General features: G+C 39.8%; 1 protein-coding gene across 2 annotated transcripts in view; it reads right to left on the minus strand.

Moving 5' to 3' along the window:
- rap1gds1 (RAP1, GTP-GDP dissociation stimulator 1) overlaps window positions 1-26,447 on the minus strand; it is an 84,057-nt gene that overhangs the window by 23,999 nt on the left and 33,611 nt on the right. Inside the window, exons 5-8 of one of the 2 annotated variants that reach the window (XM_041192497.1) lie at window positions 21,683-21,829; window positions 15,259-15,387; window positions 14,656-14,781; window positions 5,493-5,636 (exon numbers count right to left, since the gene is read on the minus strand). In XM_041192497.1, coding sequence (XP_041048431.1) covers window positions 5,493-5,636; window positions 14,656-14,781; window positions 15,259-15,387; window positions 21,683-21,829 — 546 coding nt within the window. The remainder of the gene's footprint in view (window positions 1-5,492; window positions 5,637-14,655; window positions 14,782-15,258; window positions 15,388-21,682; window positions 21,830-26,447) is intronic. The other variant, XM_041192506.1, reaches the window with a different exon arrangement.

Consider the following 26,447-nt stretch of genomic DNA (forward strand, 5'->3'; position numbering starts at 1 on the left):
ACCTTTAATGACTTATGTACATAAACACCAGGGTCCCTTTGTTTCTGCTCCTCCTTTAGGAGTTTCTCTTTGTTTTATACTGTCTCTCCATATTCTTCCTGCCAAAATGAATCACTTCACACTTTTCTGCATCGAACTTCATCTGCCACTTTTCTGCCCAATCCACTAACATGTCTATGTCCTTTTGAAGTTCAAGACTATCCTCATCACAGTTGACAACATTTCCAATCTTCGTATCATCTGCAAATTTTGAAATCATACCCTGAACACCACAGTCTAGGTCATTAATATACATCAGGAAGAGCAAGGGTCCCAACACTTACACCTGGGAAACTCAACTACAAACCTTTCTCCAATCTGAAAAACGCCCATTAAACACTTCTGTTTCCTGTCACTCAACCAATTTCTTATCCAAGTGCCTACTTTATATTCTATGAGCTAGAATTTTGCTCACAAGACTATTGTGTACCACTGTATCAACCTTCTCAGTTAGCTCCTCAAAAAACCTCAAGTTGGTTAAACATGATTTTCCCCTAAGGAAAACCAGCATGGATTCATTAATTATCCTGCACTAGTCTAAGTGACTATCGATTTTGTCCCAGGCTATAGTTTCCAAAAGTTTTCCTACCACTGGAGTCAAACTGACTGGTCTATAATTACTTGCTTTATCCTTGCACCCCTTTTTGAACAAGGGTGTAACAAGCACAATCCTCCAGTCCTCTGGCATCACCCATATGTCTAAGGAAGATAGGAAGATTATCACCAGGGCCTCAAATTTCCACTCAGTTTTCTCAGTACCCTTGGATATATCTCATCCAGTCCTGGCACCTCATCTATTTTAAGAAAAGATAACCTTTCCAAAATCATCTCCTTCTCAGTTGCAAATTCTTCTAGTGTACCAGTTGCTTCCTCTCACCTCAGCCTGAGTAGCATCTCTTTCCTTTGTAAAGGCAGATGCAAAGTATTTGTTTGATACTTCTGCTATTTCTCCTGCCTCCATGTGCAAGTCCCTTTTGTTTAAAAATCTAATTGGCCCTCGTCCCTTCTTTACCATTTATTATTTATATGCTTATAGAAGGTCAATGTTATTGCACTTTTTCTATACGATCATACAAACTAGGAGCAGGAGTAGGCCACTCAGCCCTTCAAGCCTGCTCTGCCATTCAATGACTATGGTTGATTTGATTTAAACCTCCCGCCTACCCCCGATAGATTCTTGATTAACAAGGGGGTGAAAGGCTCTCTAGCTCTGCTTAAAAATATTCAAGACCCTGCTTCCACTGCTTTTTGAGCAAGGGAGTTCGAAAGACTCTCAGCCCTCAAAAGGTTTCTCCTCATCTCTGTCCTAAATAAGCGACCCCTTATTTTTAAGCCATGATCCCTAGTTCTAGATTCTACCACTAGAGGAAACACCCTCTCCAAATCCACTCTGTCAAGACCCCTCAGGATCTTAAAGGTCTCAATCAAATCACTTCTTACTCTAAGCTCCAGTGGATACAAGCCCAACCCTGTCCAACCTTTCCTCATAAGTCAATCTGTCCATTCCTGGTATTAGCCTAGTGAACCTTCTGAACTTCTAACACTTATATCTTTCCTTAAATAAAGAGACCAATATTGCACACAGTACTCCAGATGTGGTCTCACCAGTGCCATGTACAACTGAAGCATAACCTCACTACTTTTGTATTCAATTCCCCTTGCAATAAACAACAGCATTCTATTAGTTTTCCCAATTACTTGTTGTACTTACATACTAGCCTGTTGCAGTTCATGCACTAGGACACCCAGAACTCAATTTCAGAGCTCTGCAATCTCTCACCATTTAAATAATGAATCTTTTTTATTCTTTCTGCCAAAATGGACAATGTTACATTTGCCTATATCATACTCCATCTGCCAGGTCTTTGCCCACACATTTAACCTATATTACTTCATATCCTCCTTACATTCTCTTCACAACTTACATTCCTACCTATATTTGTGTTGTCAGCAAATTTAGCAACCATACCATCTGTCCCTTTGTCCAAGTCATTTATATAAATTGTAAAAAGTTGAGACCCCAGCAACGATGCCTGTGGCACACCACTTGTTACATCTTGCCAATCAAAAAGAGACACATTTATGGCTACCCTCTGTCTCCTATTAGCTAGCTATCTTCTATCCATGCCAATATACTATCCCCTACACCATGACCTTTTATTTTCTGCAATAACCTTTGATGTGGCTCCCTATCAAACACCTTCTGGAAATCTAAGTACAGTACATCCACCAGTTTCTCTTTATCCACAGCACTCCTTCAAAGCACTCCAATAAATTGGTTGAACATGATTTCCCTTTCACGAAACCATGTTGACTCTGCCTGGTTGCTTTAAACTTTAAGTGCCCTGCTATAACTTCTTTAGTAATAGCTAACATTTTCCCTATGACAGATATTAAGTTAACTTGCCAATCATTTCTTGCTTTCTGTCTCCTTCCCTTTTTGAATAAAGGAGTTACATTTGTTATTTTCTAATCTAATGGTACCTTCCCCGAATTTAAGGAATTTTGGAAAATTAAAACCAACGCATCAACTATTTCACTAGCAACTTCTTTCAAAACCCTAGGATGAAATCCATCTGGATTCAGGGATTTGTCAGCCCACGTCTCCAGCAATTTGCTCAATACCACCTCTCTGGTGATTGTAATTTTCCTGAGTTCCTCCCTCCCTTCCATTTCCTGATATACAGCTATTTCTGGAACATTACTTCTATCCTGTATAGTGAAAACTGATGTAAAATAACTGTTCAATTTATCTGCCATCTCCTTACTTTCCATTATTGTTCCTAAAGAAAGTGAGTCTGGGGAATTAATGTTCATTTTGTTAACTCTTTTTAAAAAATATCTATGGAAACTCTATCCGTCTTGATATTTCCAGCTAGCTCTCTCTTGTAGACTAAATTTTTTCCTCCTTAATCTTTTTGTCATTCTTTGCTACTCTTCATATTCTGACCAATCTTCTGATCTGCCACCCATCTTTGCGCAATTATATGCTTTTTCTTTAAGCTGGATACTGTCTCACATTTTTAGTTAGCCACAGATGGTGGGTTCTCCCCTTAGAAGTTTTCTTTCTCATTGGAATGTGTCTATTCTGTGTATTCTGAAATATCCCTTTGAAAAAGTCTGCCACTGCACCTCTATGGACCTTATCCCTTAACCTCATTTGCCAATTCACTCTAGCTAGCTCTGCTTTCATGCACTCATAACTTCCTTATTTAAGTTTAAAATAGTTTTGGACCCACTCTTCTGTCCCTCAAACTGAATGTAACATTCAATCATATTATGATTTCAGCTACCTCGGGGTGCCTTTGCTAGGAGGTTATCAATTAATCTAATCTCGTTACACAGTTTCAGGTCCAGTATAGCCAGCTATATCTGGTTGGCTCCAGAATGTGCTGTTTGAAGAAACTATTCTGAAAACATTCTATGAACTCCTCATCCAGGATACCTTTGCCCACCTGATTTTTCCAGTCTCTGTAGATTAAAATCCCCCATGATTATCGCTGTACCTTTCTGACAAGCTCCCATTACTTATTCCTTTATACTCTGTCCTACCATGTAGTTACAATTAGGCGGCCTGTACACCACTCCCACAAGTGACTTCTTGCCTTATATCGTTTCTTGTCTCAATCCAACCTGCTTTGACATCCTGGTTTCCTGAACCTAGGTCATACCCCTCTAATGTGCCAATACCATCATTAATTAACAGAGCCAACCCTCCACTTTTTCCTAGCTTCCTGTCCTTCCTAAATGTCACATACCTTTTAACATTACCTACCTCTAGCCAGAGAGCTTCCACCCTTGACCAAACTCGAACATCCCCTCTCCAGTACAGTAATGCCATCTTTAAATCAATACTACTACTCCACACCCACCCCCCCCACTTTTCTTCCTTTCCTGTATCTCCTAAATACCTTGTACCCAGGAATGGTTAACACTAATCCTGCCCTTCTTTGAGCCAGGTCTCTATTATAGCAGTATCATAATTCCACTTGTTAACATGTGCCTGTGATTCAACAACCATAATAACCACACTCCATGCATTCACATACATGCATCCTTAAAAAAAAGGCTAAATCAGGGTTACTTTACCCCTTACTCTGACCCCATCCAATGATTTACTACTTCTTATCGTGTCCACAGACAGTCTATTCATGGCCCAGCCAGAACTGGACACATTTTTGCGCCTTGTTGTTGAATTCGGCAAGATCTGCAACAGTGCAGGGTTCCTCTAGCTATAGGCAATGCAGGAGACGTTGCATAGTCTGTGGCTCAGTTCCACATTCACAAGTTGTTGGGCTGGTTGTATATCCCCATTTGCTTAGTGACACCATTGAACGACCTACACCAGTCCCAAGTCTGTTAAGGCACTTCCAGGTTGCTCAGTTGCAATTAGCTCCGGGGGAAAAGGCTTTCATCCGGTAGAATTTCCAAGACTGGCGAGCCGGTCTTTCCACAAGGCGACGCGGGCTTCAGATGGGGTTGATTGTAATGGAGCAACACTGTTCATGAAGCTCTTCCTTGACTTTAGGCAGCTGGGTGTATGACCATGTAGAGGAAGCCTCTCGTCTGATGTTTGACGGAGTCGCTCTTTCTCGCTGGCTACCGTTCTTCTTGTATCGGGGGAGCGATACCCACCTGGATATATAAGCTGTTGGTGTTTCTTGGTTTTAAACAACCTGTGATAAGTCGGCAGCTTGCATTCAGAATGGCATCCATCTTCTTAGCATGAGTAGATCTTTCCCATGCAGGGCAGGTGTATTCGGCGGTGGAATAGCAAAGAGCAAGTGCACTGGCTCGCAATGTTTTCGAGCTTGCTCCCCATTTTGTGTTAATGATTTACTAATGCCTGCTCTAATTCTATCAAACTCTCCAAGTACTCTATTTACCTTGCTACTACCCTGATATGGTCCTTACCAGTTAATACTTCTCTAATTCCCACTGCCAGTTTTTCTCCATGCTGCTCTGAATTTTCCCTCAGATTCCCACCCCCCTGCCAATCTAGTTAAACCCACCCCCAACAGCACTTTTACCTAGATATAAATGCCAGATCAGTGTAATTTGACGTAATGTGCTGTAGGTAGGTAAATCCTACACTGGATCATGGACTGTGAAAATACCACTTTATTTTGCTAGCAAGTGATCCACTGTAAAGCTTATGATTTTTACCTTTTGTTCATACTTCACATTGTCTTTTCCATTCAATGACCGATGTAAAAATCATGCCATATGCCCCAGGATTACCTGGGTCAATTTCCAAATAAATACTTTCCAAACGAACAATACAAAAATGTTACAATAGATTCTTCAGTGTATGGGAGAAGTGAAACAGAATCTTCTGCTCTTCGCAATCCTCACTTCGCAACAAAATAAGACATTGAAATCCAAGTTATTTAACAGACATAGCTTATTGACAAAGTGCAACTGTTTATAATAAACTGATGAATCAAACTCACCACCCAAAAGCAGTAATACCATGAGATCAGAAGCTGTTTTAAGCTCAGAGATATCATCTTCTTTATTACTGTCCACAGTCTCTTGGACAAGTTCCAGCAGACAGTCTACTAATCCTGCATCAACCAGCTGTAGTTTGATGACATCTGAACCATAAAACAAAGAAACACATGTTAACTTATAGCTCTGGAAAGCAGGGATTTCAAATCTCATGATAGTTTTTAGATCCTCCTCAGTTTTGGGCCACTAAATCATCTTCAGCTCAAGGGTTCTGCCATTGTTTGCTTCTAAATGTAGAATGGAAAACTATTCATCAATAATTGAAAATGCAAGCTTCACTTCAATATAATAACTATCTACCTTTCATGTTCAGTCACAGCATCAAAGCAAGTGTTAGTGGCAATGGAAACAACACTACCCCACTACCATTAATTTCTGTGTCTTTAGGATTCAAAGTTCTTTTTTATCCACTTAAAAGGGCAATACCACCCACTGCCAGTGCAGCCTTAACAATGGACATGAGGTCTTATTGCAAATTCCCAGGAGAGTCCCTAAGTGTCTCAGCACCTGCAAGAGAGGAAAGTGAATAGCTGAATGCCTTTAATTGACAGAGGTTTAAGAAATGGAAAGAAGGACATTAGAAATTTAAAGTTGAAATAATTGAGAAATGAGACCGTTATTTTTATCAAATGGCTATTACTGAAACTAGCAGTTCACTTAAAATTGCTTTCATTTTACTATACATTTCAATTTTCAGGTGCATTCTAAGAGATTGAATGGAAAAGATTTGCAGAAAGGTAGTTCTGGTGCCTGCTGGCTTTAGAAACCCTGCAGTATCTATGACATGCACCAGAATGTCAGTGAAAAGGAAGCAATTTTTAAAATAATCCCCACTCAGTTTTCAGCAACAGTGATTTGACTGAGATGAAGTTCTAAGTATATCTTCTCGCACATTATTTCAACTTTAATCTGCCTTCACTCCCAGTTAAAACACCTGCCAAGCAAATATCTTCAGCTATTTACTTTCTAATTTTTCCCCCCCCAAATGACTTGACGCTGAGCATTTTTACTTAACATTGATGGTAAGGAAGATGAATTAAATTCTACAATATTTTGGTGACAGACGAGAGCAGTCTTTTAAGATATGTAAGTAGTGTTTATTTTTAAAAAATGGCTTAAGTATTTCTTAATATTAAAATTCCCTTTAATGTTAGGTAATGTGCCACATTTGATTTTTTTTTCCTTTTCCAAACAATGATAAATTCGCTTTATCGCTGATGCCAGCATGAGTTAGTTCAGAGATTACAAGAGAATGATGTACGAGGGTAGGTCATTTTAACCCATCTAATGTAATTTATCCAGAAAGATACTCAAGCTCCCTTCTTTGCCCCAGCCCAATGCAGCATCCAACTATACCTGCAAGTATACATTTCCTGATATTGGCTTGACCTAAATAGCCAAGTGGTTATGGTACTGGGTTTGTAACCCCAAGATCAAGAGTTCAAATCTCACAATGGCAAACTATGAAACAATGTAACTTCATCTGAATAGGAACAGATGGAAACGTGTTTGTACTCAAAATGAGTTACATTTCCTGATATCAGCTCTAAATTTATCTTTTACTAGTTTAAGCCTGTGTCTTTTTACTCTACTCTCAATTTAAGAAAGTAATTTTTTTCAGTTCCGTTAACTGCCTCCAAGGTTAGTTCTCCAACATCTCTTATGTAGGCTGAAAAGCTCATGCCTCTCAACTTGTTTCCTCACAGCTCTGGACACTAGTAATTAGCTTTGTTGTGGTTCAGTGCTGCCTCCAGCTCTTGAATGTGCTTGAACACAGTTTAAGGGGTGGCCTGATTTATGTCAAAGTGATTGATTTTATTTTGGTTATCTCAGTTTGGAAAGGGCACCTTCCTCACATCTTCTCTAGTCAATAGCTGGAGGAAATAACCATTCAGAATATTCAGCATTTTGTGCTCGCCCTCTGTTCCAAGTCTATTTGCATCTTTTCCGGTTATAACCTCTTACCTGACTGCCCTCTTGCTGTCTCAAGGTAATTCAAGCCCTAATCTAGGGCTTGACACTGCAGTGCAGTACTGCACTGTAAAAAAAATTCTCTTCAGATGAGACAAACTACTTCCACCTGATGTAGTCATTCAGCAGGGTGTTAGTTCTCCAGGTGTCCTGGCCAATACTCTTTTTTCAATCTCCAATATCACCAAAAACTGATCATTTAACTGTTTACTGTTTGCAGATTCTTAAGTGCAACAGGATTTACTCACCTAACAATAATTGCATATGGGCCCATTATTCCATGTGAAGGATAAAGCATGGATCTGAGAGATATGATCAGATAAGAGAAGTGATGCCTTTCTTTTCTGGTGATGTAAAATGGAGCTTTGTGGGGTCAGGTTTGTATGCAAAAACTTCGGATTAAATAATATTTTGCTAAACGATGCTTTTGTTAAAAAATGGAAATTATCTATTCTCATTCATTAGCAAAAATAGCAAGTCCCACGCTTGGATTACATTATTTCTATGGCAACAGGCTTTGCATCAATTTTCTCAGAACTGAAAAACTGTCAGTTTACAACAATGAAGAACCACAGATTTAAGAAAATCCAAATCAGCAAATCAGGATAGGCAGTTGCACTGGTCACATTTTGGAAATCAGGTACTAGCTACAGAAATGCTGATGAATTTCTGGTTCATTCAGAGGCTTGGATGAAATTGCACATTAAATTCTCCTTTAGAGTCTTAACTGAAGCAGTCAGCACAGTTGTCAACTATACTGCAGATTTAACAGAGTCTTTCATACAAGCACATGTTTAATCATTCTGCAAAAATTAACCAGTTTCTTTTACTTCACATTTGCATTACTAAGTTAATTACATTTGAGGGAAAAATATAAAGATGTGCATTTATAACATGCCTTAATATTTAAAAGCTTCACACAGTGAATTATATATGACTTAGGTAAGCAAAAAAGGGCAGCTATTTTGTACACAAAATCAGTGATCAGGCAAATGACCAATAAATCTATTTTTGCAGACATAACAGACTGCATGAGTTGTTCACTGTGCAATCTGCTGTACATGGGAGAGACAGAACACAGATTAATTGAAAGCTTTGGTGTACATCTTCATTTAATTTGCAAATGTTGCTGACCTTCCTGCAGCTTGCCAAACACACAAATTGATCTCTTCCTTTTTGATCTTCCAGGCTGTTCCAACAAAGGTCAAAATGAAGCTTCAAGAACCATGTCTTTTTTGCTGAATGTTCTAACACTCTCTGCTCTCAACAGACTTCAGTAAGTTCAGATCTTAGCTCTATTTTCTACACAGCAGCAGGTTTTCATGATGTAAAATCATATAGAATAGTCATCTGACCCACTGTCTGTGCTGGCTCTTTGAAACAATTACCCAATAAGCCCCACTGATCTGCTCTTTGCCCAATAGATCAGCAGTTTTTCCCACAAAGTATTATCCATGTAGGGTTATTAAATATTGGGAAGGCAGAAAGCATCGTTTTCAGTCCCCATCACAAACTCCGTTCCCTTACCACCAACTTCATCCCTCTCCCTAGCAATTAACTGAAACTAGACTGTTTGCAACCTTGGTATTATATGAGAGGTAGATTAGTTTCCTATTGCACCATCATTAAGACTGCCTATTTCCGCCTATGTAAGATTGCCCGACTTCTATCCTGGCTCAGTTTATCCAGAGCTGAAACCCTAATCCATACCTCTTATGTCTAGGCCTGATTTTTCCAATATATTCCTGGCCAGTCTCCCATGTTCCATCCTTCACAAACTTGAGGCTATTCAAAACTCTGCTGCACAAAACCCTAACTCCCCAAAAAAAAGACAAATCTAATCCAGCCAATTACCATCTCATCAGTCTCCCCTCAATCGCCTGCAAAGTGATGAAAGGTGTTATCGATAGTGTTATCAAGTGGCACTTACACAGCAATAATCTGCTCACCGATGCGCAGTTTGGGTTCCACCAGGGCTACTCAGTTCCTGAACTCATTACAGGTCCAAACACAGGCAAAAAAGCAGAATTCCATTTCTCATACTGAAATGCTTGTTTATTTTTCAGGCTACAGTTCTGATGAAAGGAGCACACCTGTAATGTTGTAGCCAGACCTTTCTCTTTACATCAGCTGAATGAAGGTATTATTTCTAGTACAAAAACAGAAATACCTGGAAAAACTCAGCCGGTCTGGCAGCATCGACGGAGAAGAACAAAGTAGGAGAGGGGTGAAATTTTTCTTAGTTCTGTTGAAGGGTCATGAGAACTTGAAACTTCAACTTTGTTCTTCTCCGCCGATGCTACCAGACCTGAGTTTTTCCAGGTATTTCTGTTTTTGTTTTGGATTTCCAGCATCCGCAGTATTTTGTTTTTATCTCTATTATTTCTAGTCTTGGCAGTGCTGGTTATGGGAGGAAATTTGAGGGGAGTGAATGTCTTCTGGCCAACTGATGCCTTGGAACGTTTAGCATCCAAGGTGAACCCCTGAACAAACTGATAGGAGGCGGTGGTGATGTAGTGGTATTGTCACTGGACTGGATATCCAGAGTCCCAGGGTAATGGATTTAATGGTGACCCAAGTTTGAATCCCACCACAGCAGGTGGTGAAATTTGAGTCTAATAAAAATCTAGAATTAAGTCTAATGATGGCCATGAAAACATTGTCATAAAACCCATCTGGTTCCTAATGCTCTTTAGGGACGTCGCTTAGCCTTCATGTGATTCCAGATCTGTAGTAATGTGGTTGACTCTTAAATGCCCTCTGAAATGGCCTAGCAAGCCACTTAGCTGTTTGAAACTGCTAAAAAGTAAATAAAAAGGAAAGAAACCAGATGGACCACCCAGCCTCGACCTAGACACCAGAAACAACAATGGCAAAAACAGCCCTGCCAACCCTGCAAAGGCCTCCTTACGAACATCTAGGGTTTGTGCCAAAATTGAGGGAGATGTCTCACAGACTAGTCAAGCATCAGTTTGACACAGCCCAAGATGGCAGCACAGTGGTATACAATCAGGAGGGAGCTGCCCTGGGAGTCCTCAACATTGACCCTGGCCCCCATGAAGTTGCATGGCATCTGGTCAAACAAGGGCAAGGTAGCCTCCTGATTACCACGTACCACCACCACCTCCCCACCAGCTGATGAATTAGTACTACTCCATGTTGAACACCACTTGGAGGAAGGACAGAAGGTGGCAAGGGTGCAGCATGTACTCTGGTTAGGGAACGTCAATGTCTATCGCCAAGAATGGCTCAGTAGCACCACCACAGATTAAGCTGGACAAGTTCTAAAGGAGATAGCTGCTAGACTGGGTCTGCAGCAGGTGGTGAGGGAACTAAGAAGGGGCAAAGAAATACTTGATCTCATCCTTACCAATCTGCCTGCTGCAGATGCATCTGTCCATGACAGTAACAGTAGGAGTGACCACCGCAGAGTCCTTGTGGAGACACCCTCCATCGTGTTGTGTGGCACTACCACTGTGCTAAATGGGATAGATTTCGAACAGATCTAGCAACTCAAGACTGGGCGTCCATGAGGTGCTGTTGGCCATCAGCAGCAGCAGAATTGTACTTGACTACAATCTGTAACCACAAGGCTCAGCATATCCCCCACTCTACCATTACCAAGCTACGGGATCAACCCTGGTTCAATAAAGAGCACAGGAGCAGCGCCAGGCATACCTAAAAATGAGGCGTCAACTTGAAGCTGTAACACAGGACTACTTGTGTACCAAACAGCATAAGCAGCAAGTGATAGAGTTAAGTGATTTCACAACCAACGGATCAGATCTGAGCTCTGCAGCCCTGCCACATTCAGTCGTGAATGGTGGTGGACAATTAAAAAATTCACGGAGGAGACGGCTCCACAAATATCCCCATCCTTAATAATGGGGGAGCCCAGCACATCAGTGCAAAAGATAAGGCTGAAACAATCTTCAGCCAGAAGTCCTGAGTGGATGATCCATTGCGGCCTCCTACGGAGGCCCCCAGCATCATAGATGCCAGTCTTCAGCCAATTTGATTCACTCCACGTGATATCATGAAATGGTTGAAGGCACTGGATACTGCAAAGGCCTATGGGGCCTGACAATATTCCAGCAGTAGTGTTGAAGACTGGTGCTCCAGAACTTGCCATGCTCCTGGCCAAGCTGTTCCAGTATAGCTACAACACTGGCATCTACACAGCAATGTGGAAAATTGCCCAAGTATGTCCTGCACATAAAAAACAGGACAAATCCAACCTGGCCAATTACCACCCCATCAGTCTGCTCTCAATCAGTAAAGTGATGGAAGGGGTCATCAACAGTGCTATCAAGCAGCACTTGCTTAGCAATAACCTGCTCACTAACACTCAGTTTGGGTTCCTTCAGGATTACTCAGCTTCTGATCTCATTACAGCCTTGGTTCAAACATGGACAAAAAATAGAGTTGAACTCCAGAGATGAGGTGAGTGACTGCTCTTGACATCAAGGTAGCATTCAACCACATGTGGCATCAAGAAGCCCTGGCAAAAAAAATTGGAATCAATGGAATTTGAGGGAAAACTCTGCTGGTTGGAGTCATACCTAGCACAAAGGAGGATGGTTGTGGTTGTTGGAGGTCAATCATCTCAGTTACAGGACATCACTGCAGGAGCTCATCAGGTCCTAGGCCCAACCATCTTCAGCTGCTTCATCAATGACCTTTCATCATAAGGTCAGAAATGGGGATGGTCGCTGATGGTTACACAATTCACGACTCCTCAGATACTGAAGCAGTTGATGCTTAAATGCAGCAAGACCTGGACAATATCCAGCTTGTGTGGCATGACTGGTACTTGACAATGGCCATTGTCAACAAGAGTCTAACCCCTTGACATTCAATGGCATTACCGTCGCTGAATCCCCCACTATCAACATCCTGGGGGGGTTACCATTGACTAGAAACTGAACTGGACTAGCCATATAAATACTGTGGTTACAAGAGCATGTCAGAGGCTAGCAATCCTGCAGCAAGTAACTCGCTTGCTGACTCCCCAAAGCCTATTCACCATCTACAAATCATAAATCAAGAATGTGATGGAATACTCTCCACTTGCCTGGATGGGTGCAGCTCCAAAAATATCTCAAGAAGCTCGACAACATCAAGGACAAAGCAGGCTGCTTGATTGGCACCTCTTCCACAAACATTCACTCCCTCCACCACTGATGAACAGTGGCAGAAATGTGTACCATCTACAAGATGCACTGCAGAAACTCAGCAAGGCTCCTTAGGCAGCACCTTCCAAGCCCACAACTGCTACTATCTAGAAGGACATGGGCACCAGGTACATGGGAACATCACCTGAAAACTCCCCTACAAACCACTCACCATCCTGACTTGGAAATATAATTGCCATTCCTTCGCTGTCACTGGGTCAAAATCCTGGAACACCTTCCCTAATAGGACTGTGGGTGTACCTACACCACAGGGACTTCAGGGGTTCAAGGCAGCAGCTCACCACCACCTTCTCAAGGGCAATTAGGAATGGACAATAAATGCTGGCCTAGCCAGTGAAGCTCACATCTCGTAAGGTGAGTTAAAAAAAAAACAAGCTACTTGTGGCTCCTGCAATAAATCAGGCCAGTCAGCATGTTTGATTATCTTCCATTTCATTTGTTCAATAATTTTCATTAATGTACAAGTTGCTTTATTCTTTCCAGTATGGCACAGGTAGTTTTCTAAATACAGTGGGGTGGTTCATCAGGTCTGAAGGATAAGATAAATTCCAACCTCTCTCCCCCACCACCCCCCCACCAACCATGTGGCCTAGTGGGTAGCATCCCTGCCTCTGAGCCAGAAGCTCTGGGCTTTAGTCCCACTCCAGAACCTGATGGCCAAGGAAGCTACATTCATAACACGGCCAAGCAAGTTGAGCATCAACTTGAAAAGCTTAACACACACCAACGGCAGACAGAGGGAGGGAGATATTCCAGGTCAGCCATGTGATGGATGTTGGATCCTCCACCATCATTATCCATAGCTCCAGATTACAATAACATGCAAAAATGCATTTTGTCACAGCAACTCTGACTCCACGTGAACTGTAACACACCACCACCACATACCAATTCCTATTTATTTCAGGAGGATCTTCCAAACATACAACTTTTTCATTAGGGAACCATCAAAAAACATACTGCTAAGATACAAGTTCTTAAGGATCATGCAACAGGACAGAGTCTGTCTACGGAATCTTAATAAAAATCTCAAGTGATTCCATGGCTTAATAAATGCAGCCCGTACTATTAGAAAGTCCTAGCTTTGAACCCTGGTTATGAGCTGGCTATCTCAATTAATATAAAAAATATTTACATTTCCAATGATGACCTAGTTACAAATGCTCATCTTGGTCACATCTTTAACTTTTCATATAAATGGCACCAAGAATCACAATTAATTGGGACAAATGGAAATCATGTCCTGACCCTTATAAAGACAGATGCCAATATAATTAACCTTTTCAGTTGAAACATTGGGCAGAGAACATCTAAGGGGTTGAAAAGGCTGGGAGAGATCATCACATACAGCAAGATGCTTGAATCACCAAATCCCAAGTCTCGGAAGTGAACCTTAGATGCCAATCACTTAGTGTGTCATATTTGTTTTCGAGGATACTCAAAAATGTAGATAAATCAGTTCAACAAATCAGCAAACAAAATGCTGAACTATGATTTTTAATCTGACAAATTCCAACAAATGAAAAAGTGCACAACCATAATTAAAGATAATTTTTGTAAAAGTAAATTATACAATAGTTTGACTAACAGCACTTATACATGGTTCAGTGAAGACTTTGGGTTGGATTTTCATTCTGGGAGGTTGGATGTGCATTCTGGGATCAGGACATCAAAATCAGGACTATTGTTCCACTTAAGGTAGGTAACAATGGAAGTATTCAGAGTTGTGAAGAAGTGGGTCTCCACTGTTACTGGAAAAATTTGATCATGAGACTTACACTGGGGCGTGCCTTAGACAGCAAGAAGCCAATATGTTAGAATTAACAGCACCACAGTAATACCTAATAATGGCTGTTAAATAACGAATATAAATTAATGGTTATACTTTTAAAAAGAATGTGTCACCAATAACGTTCTCATGAATTAAAATAGTACGCACCATGTTCTGCCAATGGAGCGAGGACTTCAAAAATCATCTCTTTCTTCTCATGTTCAGTTTGCTTTTTGAAGAGTTTTACAAGTTCATCTGCAATCTTAGTTGATGCAAACTGCTCTTTACTGGACTCTATTAAATTAAAATTTAGAAATATATTGAAACAAAAGGCAATTAAAAATGTAAAAAAATACATTAACAAGGATAGACCATCCTTTAAGATAGTGTTTCAGTTTTATTATTTGATTACATTTTTGCCCTACGTTAATAATGAAAATTAAATGACAAAAGTCACTTTGCTGAATGCAAAGTGTTTTTGTAAATTACACTTTGAACATATCTCTAATTATGCACCTAAACAACAGTACAAGAACTCTGCAACTGATGGATCACTTACAAATAATTAAATAAAAACCCTGTAAACTTGTTTCAAAAACAAGTCTGAAGTCCCCTCTAAACTGCCCCTAAAATGATGGAAACAAAGCAAATTGCAAGAAGGGCATTTTGGAAGACTGAAAAGATATCAGATCAAATATGAACACTTTGCCTCAAAACAGAAGTTTTCAGCAGTCACAAGCCTACTGGTTCTCCAGATGTATCCTTACTTACCTATCTCTGCTAGGTTACCAAATGCAACCAAGCACATTTCTGTCAGTGCTGTATGCTGAGAATGTATTCCTAATAACTGAACCAAAGTAGGAATGACTCCCATGTTTATCAGCTGGGCCTGCAGGGAATCTGCAAAATAATAATAAAATACATCAATATTAAGTTAACATTTAATTCTTAAAGACCAACACACAAAATCTACCCCTTGACATTATAAACAAACAGTTAGAAAAGTAACAAGATGGCAAAACATATACCATCTGAAAGCAATGCACTGAAAGGAGAGAGATTAAGTTGCTTGAAATGATTAAAGACTTGATGAATTTGAACAGCTAAACCATGCTGGATTTATCAGCCTTAATATGTTGGAGAGTTTGTAAATGCACTGAACCAAAATGGATGAAACACACTGAAGTTGGAAGAGCTAGTTTGTTCGAAGTGAAGATAAATCTACCAATAGAATGATAAATGCTGCAGCCCATTTTCTGTTACTTTCTGGGAGAGACATTAACATATGAGGGCCAATTTTAAAGATTTGGAGTAGCACCATTACTTAAAAAAAAATCACTTAATGGCATACGTTAACAACTTATTAAAATATATTAATAGGGGACTTGTGCCCAGGGACTAGAACTACTTAAGTGTTCCTGTGGGGGGGGGGGGGGGGCAAATCAGTCTAATTCCCAAAAGTCGCAACCCACCGACTCTCTCCTAGAAAGGTGTATGCGCGTATGCAAGCGTTATACTTTAGTGTCCTCAAATAGTCTGCTAAAACTCATGGTCAAGTCTCACAAAAATGGTCACTTTGATAAGATGTCAAAGGTCTGCCACTATCAGTGAATGTGGAGTGGAACCCTGACAAGTAGTCACAAACTTCAAAAGGATAAGTATACAAGATGCAATTTCCCAATCTTACTCCAAGTCCTGTTGCAGGATGGTGCATGCCTGTAGCATTCATTATTGTGCTAGTGGACTTGGTAATAAATTGTGGAAGATATATTAAAACAATAAAACTTTTGCATCTTAAATGGAAAATGTAATACAATATACTATTAAGCTGGTTACGCAAGTGGATATGGCATTTTTTTATGATGTGTAGCCTGGCTGTGTAATTTGGTATGCCTGTCATTTTGCTAAATAACTGCTGTTCTGTGTCCAAACTACTTAAGCAAGACTAATTTAGTACAAGTTATGAAAACAGCCCTAAGTCATTTTGAAATCAATTTCACTTTATATTAGGTAAAAACAAGCATCTACAATGGTTAAACAAATACACTATTAAAAGTCTCACATTTTCTCATTCTCAATTTATATTTACAAGTGCTGGCATCTATTTACAGAGTAGGTTATCTGTATTTGCTTGATCTTTCATGTATATAAGCAAATTTTATGCTATGATATCCACAGTAACGATCTGTCATCACTACTCAATTTTTTTTTCTCCAGTATTCACCATTATTAACATGCAGCTTTAGGTATCAACTGCATTACATATCACAACACAGAGTGCAAAAGGATGCCAGACAGGGGAACATGAGTTTCAAGCCAGCCATCTTTTATACTTACACAAGTCAATATGAATCAGTCCTCAGGCCAAAGTCAGTGCAATTATAAGATGTCAAATAAAGTAGCACGGACAAGAAACCATTTATACTGGCACTCCACGGCATATCATGGAAAGCAGGTTATAGGACTAAATTAGAAACACAAGATATGGGCATCATTTATATTGAAGGTCTTTAACCTGGAGACCATACCAATGCTATTACAATAGACTAAATGCAAGTCTTCAATTGATTTAGTTAAATAAATTGTTGTTTTTGTTGATGTGCTACTTGTAATTTTAACTGAGAAAAAGGATAAATCTCTCAGAATAAATGACCACAGGGACACAGCTAGCTAGATACTTGAGTGATGAAAGTGCTACCAAACTTCAATGGCAAACTACAGTACCTGTTTGCAAATCACTTATAAAAATAGCTTTATAAAATCTTTTGTCAATCAATTCTGGAATAGTAATGAATTTTATTAGTTAATTGTTTCAAAGGTTGAAAGTAGTCTGCAATATTAGCAACAGATGAAAGAATATATTAGCATGGGATGTCTCTAGTGTTTTAACTAAGGTGTTCACCTATTTTATGTGGCTCATATTTTTGCTAAAAATAATGGAGGGGGAATTTCACATACACACATTAAAATAATCAATATCAATTAACCAGATTTCAAATCAGGGATTGGCTGCAAGTTCATTTTTAAAACTTTATATTTGAGAAATGTGCAGGGCAGACTTCTAGATGAAATGGTGCACGTATGCTAGCTGTATAAATGGATGTATAAATGTATATGCACGCTGAGAAAGAAACACTCCCTCAAGCACTTACAATGAAGTTACAATTCTGTGACTGCATACAGGGTTTTTGCATAAACATAAGCTTTCTCCTGGCTGCAGCCAAGTAGTGTAAACATTGTTGCCTGTGGATTGATACTGAGCTGAGGTTGGTAACTAGCGTAGCCAAGACCCAGACAGAAATTGGGAGATCAAGGTCCAATTACTACACCAAAATCTTCAATTAACAGTTAATAACCCTTACAAAGATCAATTTCAAGCCAGGAACAAAAAGTAGATGTAAAATTCTAGTAACAGGAAAAAAAATAATTTGAATATTTTAGTTTAATTATTAGCAAATTATGATTATTGCAGTGTTAGCTGAGAGAACCAACAGATCCTATATTTGAAAGGAACAGAATTAGAATTGAGGATATTAAATAGCATTTTCTGATGCCTGAGTTTGTTTAATTAACAATGGGATATTAACAAACTCAATTGTCTTAAAAGCAAATGGATTTCTAACGTTAATCAAGTAGAATTTGAATCATTCAGCATAGGTTCCCAAGGGCAAATTTTTTCTATCTGGCATTTATTACATTTAGAAGCATCCCAAATGCAACACTTATGTCACATATGCAACTATTTGGTTCAACAAGTAATAAGTAATTTGACAGGAAATCCACCAAAGAACAAGTAGCCTCCCACCTCCCCTCCATTTATAGGACATGAGCATTACTGGCAAGGCCAGCATTTATTGCCCATCTCCAATTGCCTTAGAGAACGTGATAGTGAGCTGCCTTCTTGAACCCAATGTAGTTCATCTGGTGTAGATATACCAGTGCTGTTGGAAGGCAGTTCCAGAACGGTTTCACTTCACAATGCTACATGGCTTAGAGGAGAATTTGCAGGTGATGGTGCTCCCATGTGTATGCTGCCCTTCGGTACAGGTTGTGGGTTTGAAAGGTGCTGTCGAAGGAAGCATGGAAAGCTGCTGTGGTACATCTTATAGATGGTACACACTGCTGTCACTGTGTGCCAGTGATGGAGGGAGTGAAAGCTTGAGTTGGTCAATGGGGTACTGAACAAGTGGGCTGCTTTGTCCAGGATGGTGTTGTTGGAGTTGTACTCATCCAGGCAAGTGGAGTATTCCATCACATACCTGTGCCATTTTGATGGTGGACAGGCTTTGAGGAGTCAGGGGTCGAGTTACTCTCCGCACAATTCCCAGCCTCTGACCTGCTTTTGTAGCCACGATATTTATATGGATATCTGGTTCAATTTCTGATCAATTGTAATCATCGGGATGTGGATGGTGGTGGTTTCACCAATGGTACCAATGTTTAATAATGAGGCAATGGTTAGATTCTCTCTTGTTGGAGATAGTCATTGCCTGGCACTTGTGTGATGCCAATGGTACTTGCCTATATCAGGCCAAGCCTCAAAATGTTGCCCAGGTATAGGTGCATACAGGCATAGGCTGCTTCTGTATCTGAGGAGTTGCGAATGATCCTGAACACTGTTCAATCATCAGCAAACTTATGATGAAGGTCATTGACGAAGTAGCTGAAGATTATTGTGCCTTGGACATTCTCCTGAAACTCCTGCAGTGATGTGCTGAGACTGAGATGATTGGCTTCCAACAACCACCCTCCAACCCAGGTATGACTCAACTTTCCACTGACTTCAATTTTACCAGAGCTCCTTGATGCCAAACTCTGTCAAATGCGGCTTTGATGTCAAGGGCAATTACTCTCACCTCATTTATGGAGTTCACCTCTTTTGTCCATTTTCGACTAAGACTAATGGGATCTACAGCCGAGTAGCCCTAGTGGTAACCAAATTGAGCATTGGTGAGCGAGTTGTTTCTGAGAAGTGAGATTGATTTCACTATTGATATATTGAGGACACCTTCCACTATTTTGCTAGAGAGTAGACTGACGGGGTGGAATTGGCCAGAATGGATTTATCCTGGTTTTTTTTTTTGGTATCGAACATACCTGGACAACTTTCCACAATCAGTTAGTGCCAGTGCGTAGCTAAATGGAATTAGCTTGGCTAGGGGTGTGGATAGTTCTGGGAAACATGTAGCTTCCAAGAACATGTAAATGCACCATACTGAGAGCCCAACTGGCAATCAAATTGGTTATCAGCGTAATTCTTAGCATACTATATTTAGCAAATGCCCAATCGCAGAATCACATCTAATGTTGGACACTGTTTTGAGTTTTAAGCATGGGCTGGTTTGGTATGGTCTGAACCCTGCCCATTGCGAACAGCAGCTGGGAGATGCTGTTTGATATGATCCCCCGGCAGCCAGTCTTTGGGACATACAGCCCACATACCTAGCATCACACTGGCACTTAAATTCATATACCATGTTACTCATTTGTGTGATAGGCAGAATGTCTTTTTGGCTTGACAGAAGCATGCTGTTTTTTTATATAAAAACATTCATGGGATGTGAGCTTCGCTGGCCAGCCAGCATTTATTGCCCACATCCCATGAATGTTAGTGGTGAATACCACTCATGTTGCTATTGTATAGTAGCAGTGTGAAACAGCTAGCTTCACCTGCTAACTAGCTTCATCAAGCTCCATATATTAATGCACAGGGCCCTGTTCTTTGCAGACAAAGAACATGTACATATTTTGTTTAGCTGAAATAAGCACAAAGTAAGTGACAGCATTCGCTGATTCATTGGTCAAGGCATTGCCCAGAGGAATCAGGGTCAAGCTGACTGGTTTAAATTTCAAACAATGCTTAGCAGTTAACTGTCAGTCACCATCACTGATGCCTTCTCCATGGCAACTCCACTTGCCAACCAATCAGCACTCTCTTCACATACAGTATAAATTGTTGTTCTCCCCTTATATTGGTATTCTTGCGGGTGTCCTGATGAGTGCAAGACGAAAAGCTTAGACATGTCACTTTTTTCAGCAATACTTAAATACAATTGTGGTACGTCAATATAACTTAGAGCCTAATTCCTTTAATTGGGTATCAAACCCCTAATACAATGTAGTTTGCGAAAACGTTCACAACATGCCTCCATAATGGCTCGAACTAAAATGCAATCTACAAAATCAGGTTTTATCATAATAAATTTAACATTCACTTTTGTTTGCTTAATCAAGGTGCCACCAAAGCTGACTGAAGTACAGTCAGCCAATAAAAATAGCTACCAACTCTGATCAGCTGGTGGGCATGATTGAATTCTATTAGCCTTAGCTGTTGCACTGGTCCTATGAAGCAGAAATAAGCCTTGCAACTGCTTTCTAACAGATGAAAAGTTAAAACAAAAATACAACAAATTCATAAGTATCTTTGATTTATTAAAGTACACTATAATATGTACATGCCCTGCAATTCTGCAAAGGTCAGGACTTTAGGAAATGTCCCGACCTTATTTTGCTTTTTATTTCTCAAGGGCCTAAGGGATAAATTCAAATGGAACTAAATACCATTTTAGATAAGTCACCAAAACTCTAACTAAATAAGGCCAATGATGAGATTGCATTGAAAAATATTCTTTTGATTATACAGTAATCACCGTAAATCAGTACATAAAATGATTTTCAAATATAATGCTCTGCAATAGTATTACTGACACAAGATGAAGAAGCAGATAGCAAGAGAGAGAATAACCGTCTTGACACTGTGCAGAAAACCTCTTGACTGTTCAAAATGGAATAATTTCAGGGACACTGATTAGATAGTTTGGAATTCATAAGTGGGAAGTTTTTTTCCCCTCCTCTTTTCCCTCTACAAGATGGGGTTATTTTAAACAAACCAATGCAACTTATAAAACTTAAAATTAAATTGGCCTTTCCTTTGACCAATAAGCATCAACTTTTGGGATAATTTTTTTTATGCCAGTCAAGGATCTTATTGTAGTGATAAAAAGCAATAGATTACAAAAATAAGGTGATAAAGGTAGGGAAATAGAGGACAAGACAAAACATTCATGTCAAAGGTCAATGGTTTTATGCTGAATTTTAAAACAATCGAGTTATATTAACTATTGAATATAAATTAAGTTTGCTTTAAGATGTCAAGTACGTATGCAAACTATAAACATTTTTCTTTTTAGTTTACCATTATCATTGCTATAGTTCAACAGGAAGCCACAAAAGACAGTCAAGAGCTTCTGATTGGCCGCATCAATATTACTGCATAGTGTCTGTAAGTGGTCAACTACTATCTGTGCGCCACCAGATAGGTCAACTGCACTCCTGCCCTCATCTGCAAAACAAAGAATTAAATTAAAAAATCTACAACATAAAGATAAATTCAAATAAGACATTGTGAAAATAAATTAAAATGCTTTAAAATAAAAAACTAAGCAATATTCATAAAACCAAGAGAGTCACATGGGTTGTGCTCTAGGCAAACCTACAGATATTCAAATAGAATAAAATTGATACAATTTTTGAACCAATGCTTGACAAAATAAACAATCTTCAGGAATAAGATAATTTCACTGGGACTCTAAAGCACTCAACTAATTTACTGCTGAATAGTTGCAGGACATTTTTCAAGATCATATTCAAGATCATACAAAGTCAAAATAAATATATTCTATAGTTTTACCCCTCCCCATTGTCGACAGAAACATAGTAATACAAGGTCTGTCTAAAGTGAAACGCTGTACTATTTTGTGCAGATGCACTACTCAATGGTTCAACTCAGAAGACTAAACTTACAAATGAAGGTAGCAAAACAGGGCATGAAATAGCCTCCGGAATTGAACCTGTAACCTTTACACATGAATTACGTTAAAAATTGATTTCAATTTTTGGATTTTTATAAACCAATTTTCTTTTCTTCACAAATCAACACAAGTTAAAATGGACAAGATATCACTGAAATGCATAAGGTGGTGACAATAATGTTTGGAAAACTCAAGTGAACACATTGGAAAAACAGAAATAAATACAAGTGAACTTCACTGTCTTGGTTTTGCAAATGGCTATTGACCATACCTAATGCCAACTATTCGTCAGCTACCTATCACATCAACTGAAAATTTCATCAATAACGTTGCTTCACCCTAACCAAAATAGGGCTTTCAGTGCTCAATCTTAGCCTTGTGCTATAGAGCAATTTGTTTAATGGAAGTTATGGATGAGGTCATCTAAAGTAAACCACTTAAAAGAGAAATCATTAAGAAGAAATCTGTGTCCATAACTTCATGTTTTGATCATTTTTTGAGCAAGTTTTGCAGAAGGAGGGCTACAAGGAGTCTTTGTTAAGGTGCTGTACCTGAAATGTTACTCATTGGGGGAAAAAATGTTCTCTCAAAATGTCCTGGATTCAAGTCAACACTCCAGACTGTACAATTTAATTATTTCATACATTCAACATTTGGGTCAAAATTTAAATCACAATAAACTTGAAAGCCAAACAGCTGGCTTAAATTAAATTTGGTCTGTGCTGTTTAAAGTGTTTTCCATTCTTGACAGATTAAATCTATTTTTTAAATGTTTTTCTACATTATGATTATTGAATGTGATAATGATTTTGTTCACTGCATTCCTTGCTATTGAGGACCGATTAAAAAACTTTTAAAAAAAAGACTGCAGAGTACTTCATATACAAAGTATTTCTACAGCCTCTCTCCTTTACATTGTAGATGAAGATAATCCTGCCAACTTTGAGTGTACTTATAGGAAACCCATTCTATTAGTATACAATATACACTTATAATAAAGCATTTTAATCTTAAGTAGCTGTGCTCAAGGTAAGAAATGCTACTGTTTCATAGGTAAACCTGTACATTTAACATGACAGTCATCTAACTTTCTAGTTAAGTGAGATTACTTAGCTTCTAAGGACTTTTTAAAATTTTAAGATCAGAAGGTATACGCCACAGAAATAGGTTATGCGGTCCAACAAGTGTCCGCTCCAACCTTATTTCATCTCATCCTATCAACATATCACGCTATTGGAGAAAGGCCACGCCTTTATGCTATTCTGCAGGGAAGAATCAGACAGGACAATGCCCAAGCATTATTTACTTACGTCATGTACTGAGGTTTCAATTTGTTTTGTCCTATCCTAAAAATTATAGGCATCTCTTGTCCCAAATAGGTAAGAGTGTCAATTTAGCGCAGAGTTTTGAGCTTGTCTTTTATTGAAAAAAGCCTACCTTTACATGATCAATCTTTCTTTAATTACTAAATGAGGAGAAAATTTTTCATTCAGAGGGTGGTAAATCTTTCAAATTCTCTATCCCAGAGGGCTGCGGAGACTCAGTCATTGAGCCTATTCAAGACAGAGATTGATATCTTTAATATCTAAAAATCTATCAAAAGATATGGGGATAGTGTGGGAAAATGGCATTCAGGCAGAAAATCAGCCATGATCTAGTTGAATGGTGGAGCAGGATTACTCCTGCTCCTATTTCCTAAGATCCTCATACCCAACGAGATACCAACAAGGTGTGGCCGAAGGAGACCAGTCTCCCATCACCAGATTGACCTACAAAAGCAAACAGCTAGACTAAATTAATCAACATTTGGTGTAAGGTATGCAGATAGATCCAAGCCTCAATTTTTCAGATACTTGTAAGCAAATGAAAGATTCCTGTGGAAGGAAGAGATTTGGTAGAATGCCAAATTTCCTTCCCGAGATATGATACAAGTGAAGTGCTTGAGTAAACATTTACCAGTCTGTTTGGAAATTGATTTCCTTTGGGCTTGTGTCATGAAGAGCTGACAAGATCAACAGGAAATTTTAGTACACGAAAATTGCATTCCAATTCTGATGGATGTGCAAGGGAACAGAATAAAGACAATTTTCTGGTGCAAATGAAATTGAGACAAAGAGCGCATCCAGATTTAATTCAGCCCATCATGGCAGAAAACATGGCAGCCAGGTCCATTTACTTGAGGGAGAGGCCCCACATCCATCTCCTGGTGACAGCAAAACTTGCCCTAATTAAGTTGAAGGGTGGACAGCGCTGATGCTGTTTTCCTGGCTTCTGGCAACTTGACACCCATTATGAGACCACTGCAATTTCATGGTGCCTCAGGGATTAAATGGTACGGCACACAGCTTTCACTTTTGAGTTTGCCAAAAGCCTCCGGGGGGAGGGGGAAACGGGATGACTGACATCAGGAAGGAAGAACCCAATCCCCCATCCCATCTCACCCCCACTCACCTTTTGCCTGGGTTCCCACGATGATACTGGGCCTTGGTGGGTATATTGCCGGTAGCTGTCACCACTGCTGCTGGGGACATGAGGCCTCTGATGGGTCGGAAGCTCTGGTGGGCAGGACTTTCACTGCTGGGGGCCTCAATCGTGGCCACTTAAAAGCCTCCCCCACCAGTTCTCACTGGTTCTCCAGCAAGCAAGCAAAACCCCCAGTCTGACAGAATCCTGGCCATAACCTTTAGTAGAAACTTTAGCTCCAAGTACAGCTTGATCAGAATACAAGATTACATATTTACTTGTGATCACATCATTTCGCCCACTTTAATTCATTCAACCAGAATAACTCTTCACTACAACAGTGCAGCTAATTTTTCTTAAATTATTCCACGATTTACATCTCCACCATTCTACCTGGAAGTTCATTCCATGTGAAGCAGCTGCTTTTGGTACTAGCCCAAAATGACCTTTTGTCCACTTATTCTATTCCAACTGTGTATTTTAACGTAGCATTACCATGAACTTTTTCCATGATTCACTGTTTAACATCACCTCTTGGGTGCTTAGAGCCCAGGGGCTCAAAGTGAAAATAATTGAGCCGATGAAGAACTGCAGGAGAATTCCATGAAGGAAATACTCAAAGCAAAGAGGATCACACTTCCAAACCACTTCAATGAAATCTGAAGAATAAGTCTCCATAAAATTATCAAAGGATAATCTCCAAGGAATGCTCCTGAAAGATCACAAGACTGCATTAGCCCCTACATGAACATCAACATGATTTGGCTTGAGTGCATTAGCTGTCAGGCGCTGTTTACCTCTGACAAAAAGTACACTGAAAGGGTTATGTTCTCCAGGCAATCAGGAACTGACAGGGAAGACAAGTGTGAGCTATAGCTTCACCCCAAGGGTGGATGTTTCTGCTACTAATATTTTGGGCCACCAGAGAATAATGAAGACGCAGTGAGCTCCAGGCTCAGATTGGGATGAGATATTGGCCCAGATCTTCCATCTCCAGATTGGCAGTGGCCAGACATACCCGTCCCCCCAAATGCACTTCAGGACCCTGCAGCAGTCTCGATGTAATGATATTGTGGGAATTGCCCAGGAAATTTGAGCTGTTGATGGGAAGTTCTCCTGTTCCCCAGACCCCCCGAAAAAGTCTCCGACCCCGGGTTAGAGTTGGGAGACTTTGGACAGTTCCGACTTACTGAAGCGGATTCTTACCTAGGAAATGAGACAGCAAAATGCTAGTCTAACTCCTGCATAACTATACAACTGAAACCCCCAGACTACCCCACCACCCCCCCAACCCAACAACCTCCTACCCCCCAACCTGAAACTGTCCTAACCTGACTCACCCATCTGCTCACCCACCAGCACACGGAGAAGCTTGGGGACCTTTAAACACTTACTAGCATACAGCAGCTAGTGCTGTAAAAAGGGGGTGTGGCTTCTGCGCAGATTCTCCTCATTGCTCTCTGCTAGAATTCCTGTGCTGAGGGAATTGTGCAGGATCCTCCATCAGAAGTCAGTGCCTTTCCAATGTATGCAGGTTAAGTGGGTATGTTTTTTGTCTGATCAGAGTCGAAATAGGAATTAAAACTCTGATCAGAAGTTTTGGGCCATTGCTCAGTCAAATCCAAAACATCAATTAACTTTTAGGAGTGAATTGCTCAGACACAACCAGCAACTGCTACAACTCCA

This window comes from Carcharodon carcharias, chromosome 1, assembly GCF_017639515.1.
Source record: "Carcharodon carcharias isolate sCarCar2 chromosome 1, sCarCar2.pri, whole genome shotgun sequence".
Taxonomy (NCBI): domain Eukaryota; kingdom Metazoa; phylum Chordata; class Chondrichthyes; order Lamniformes; family Lamnidae; genus Carcharodon; species Carcharodon carcharias.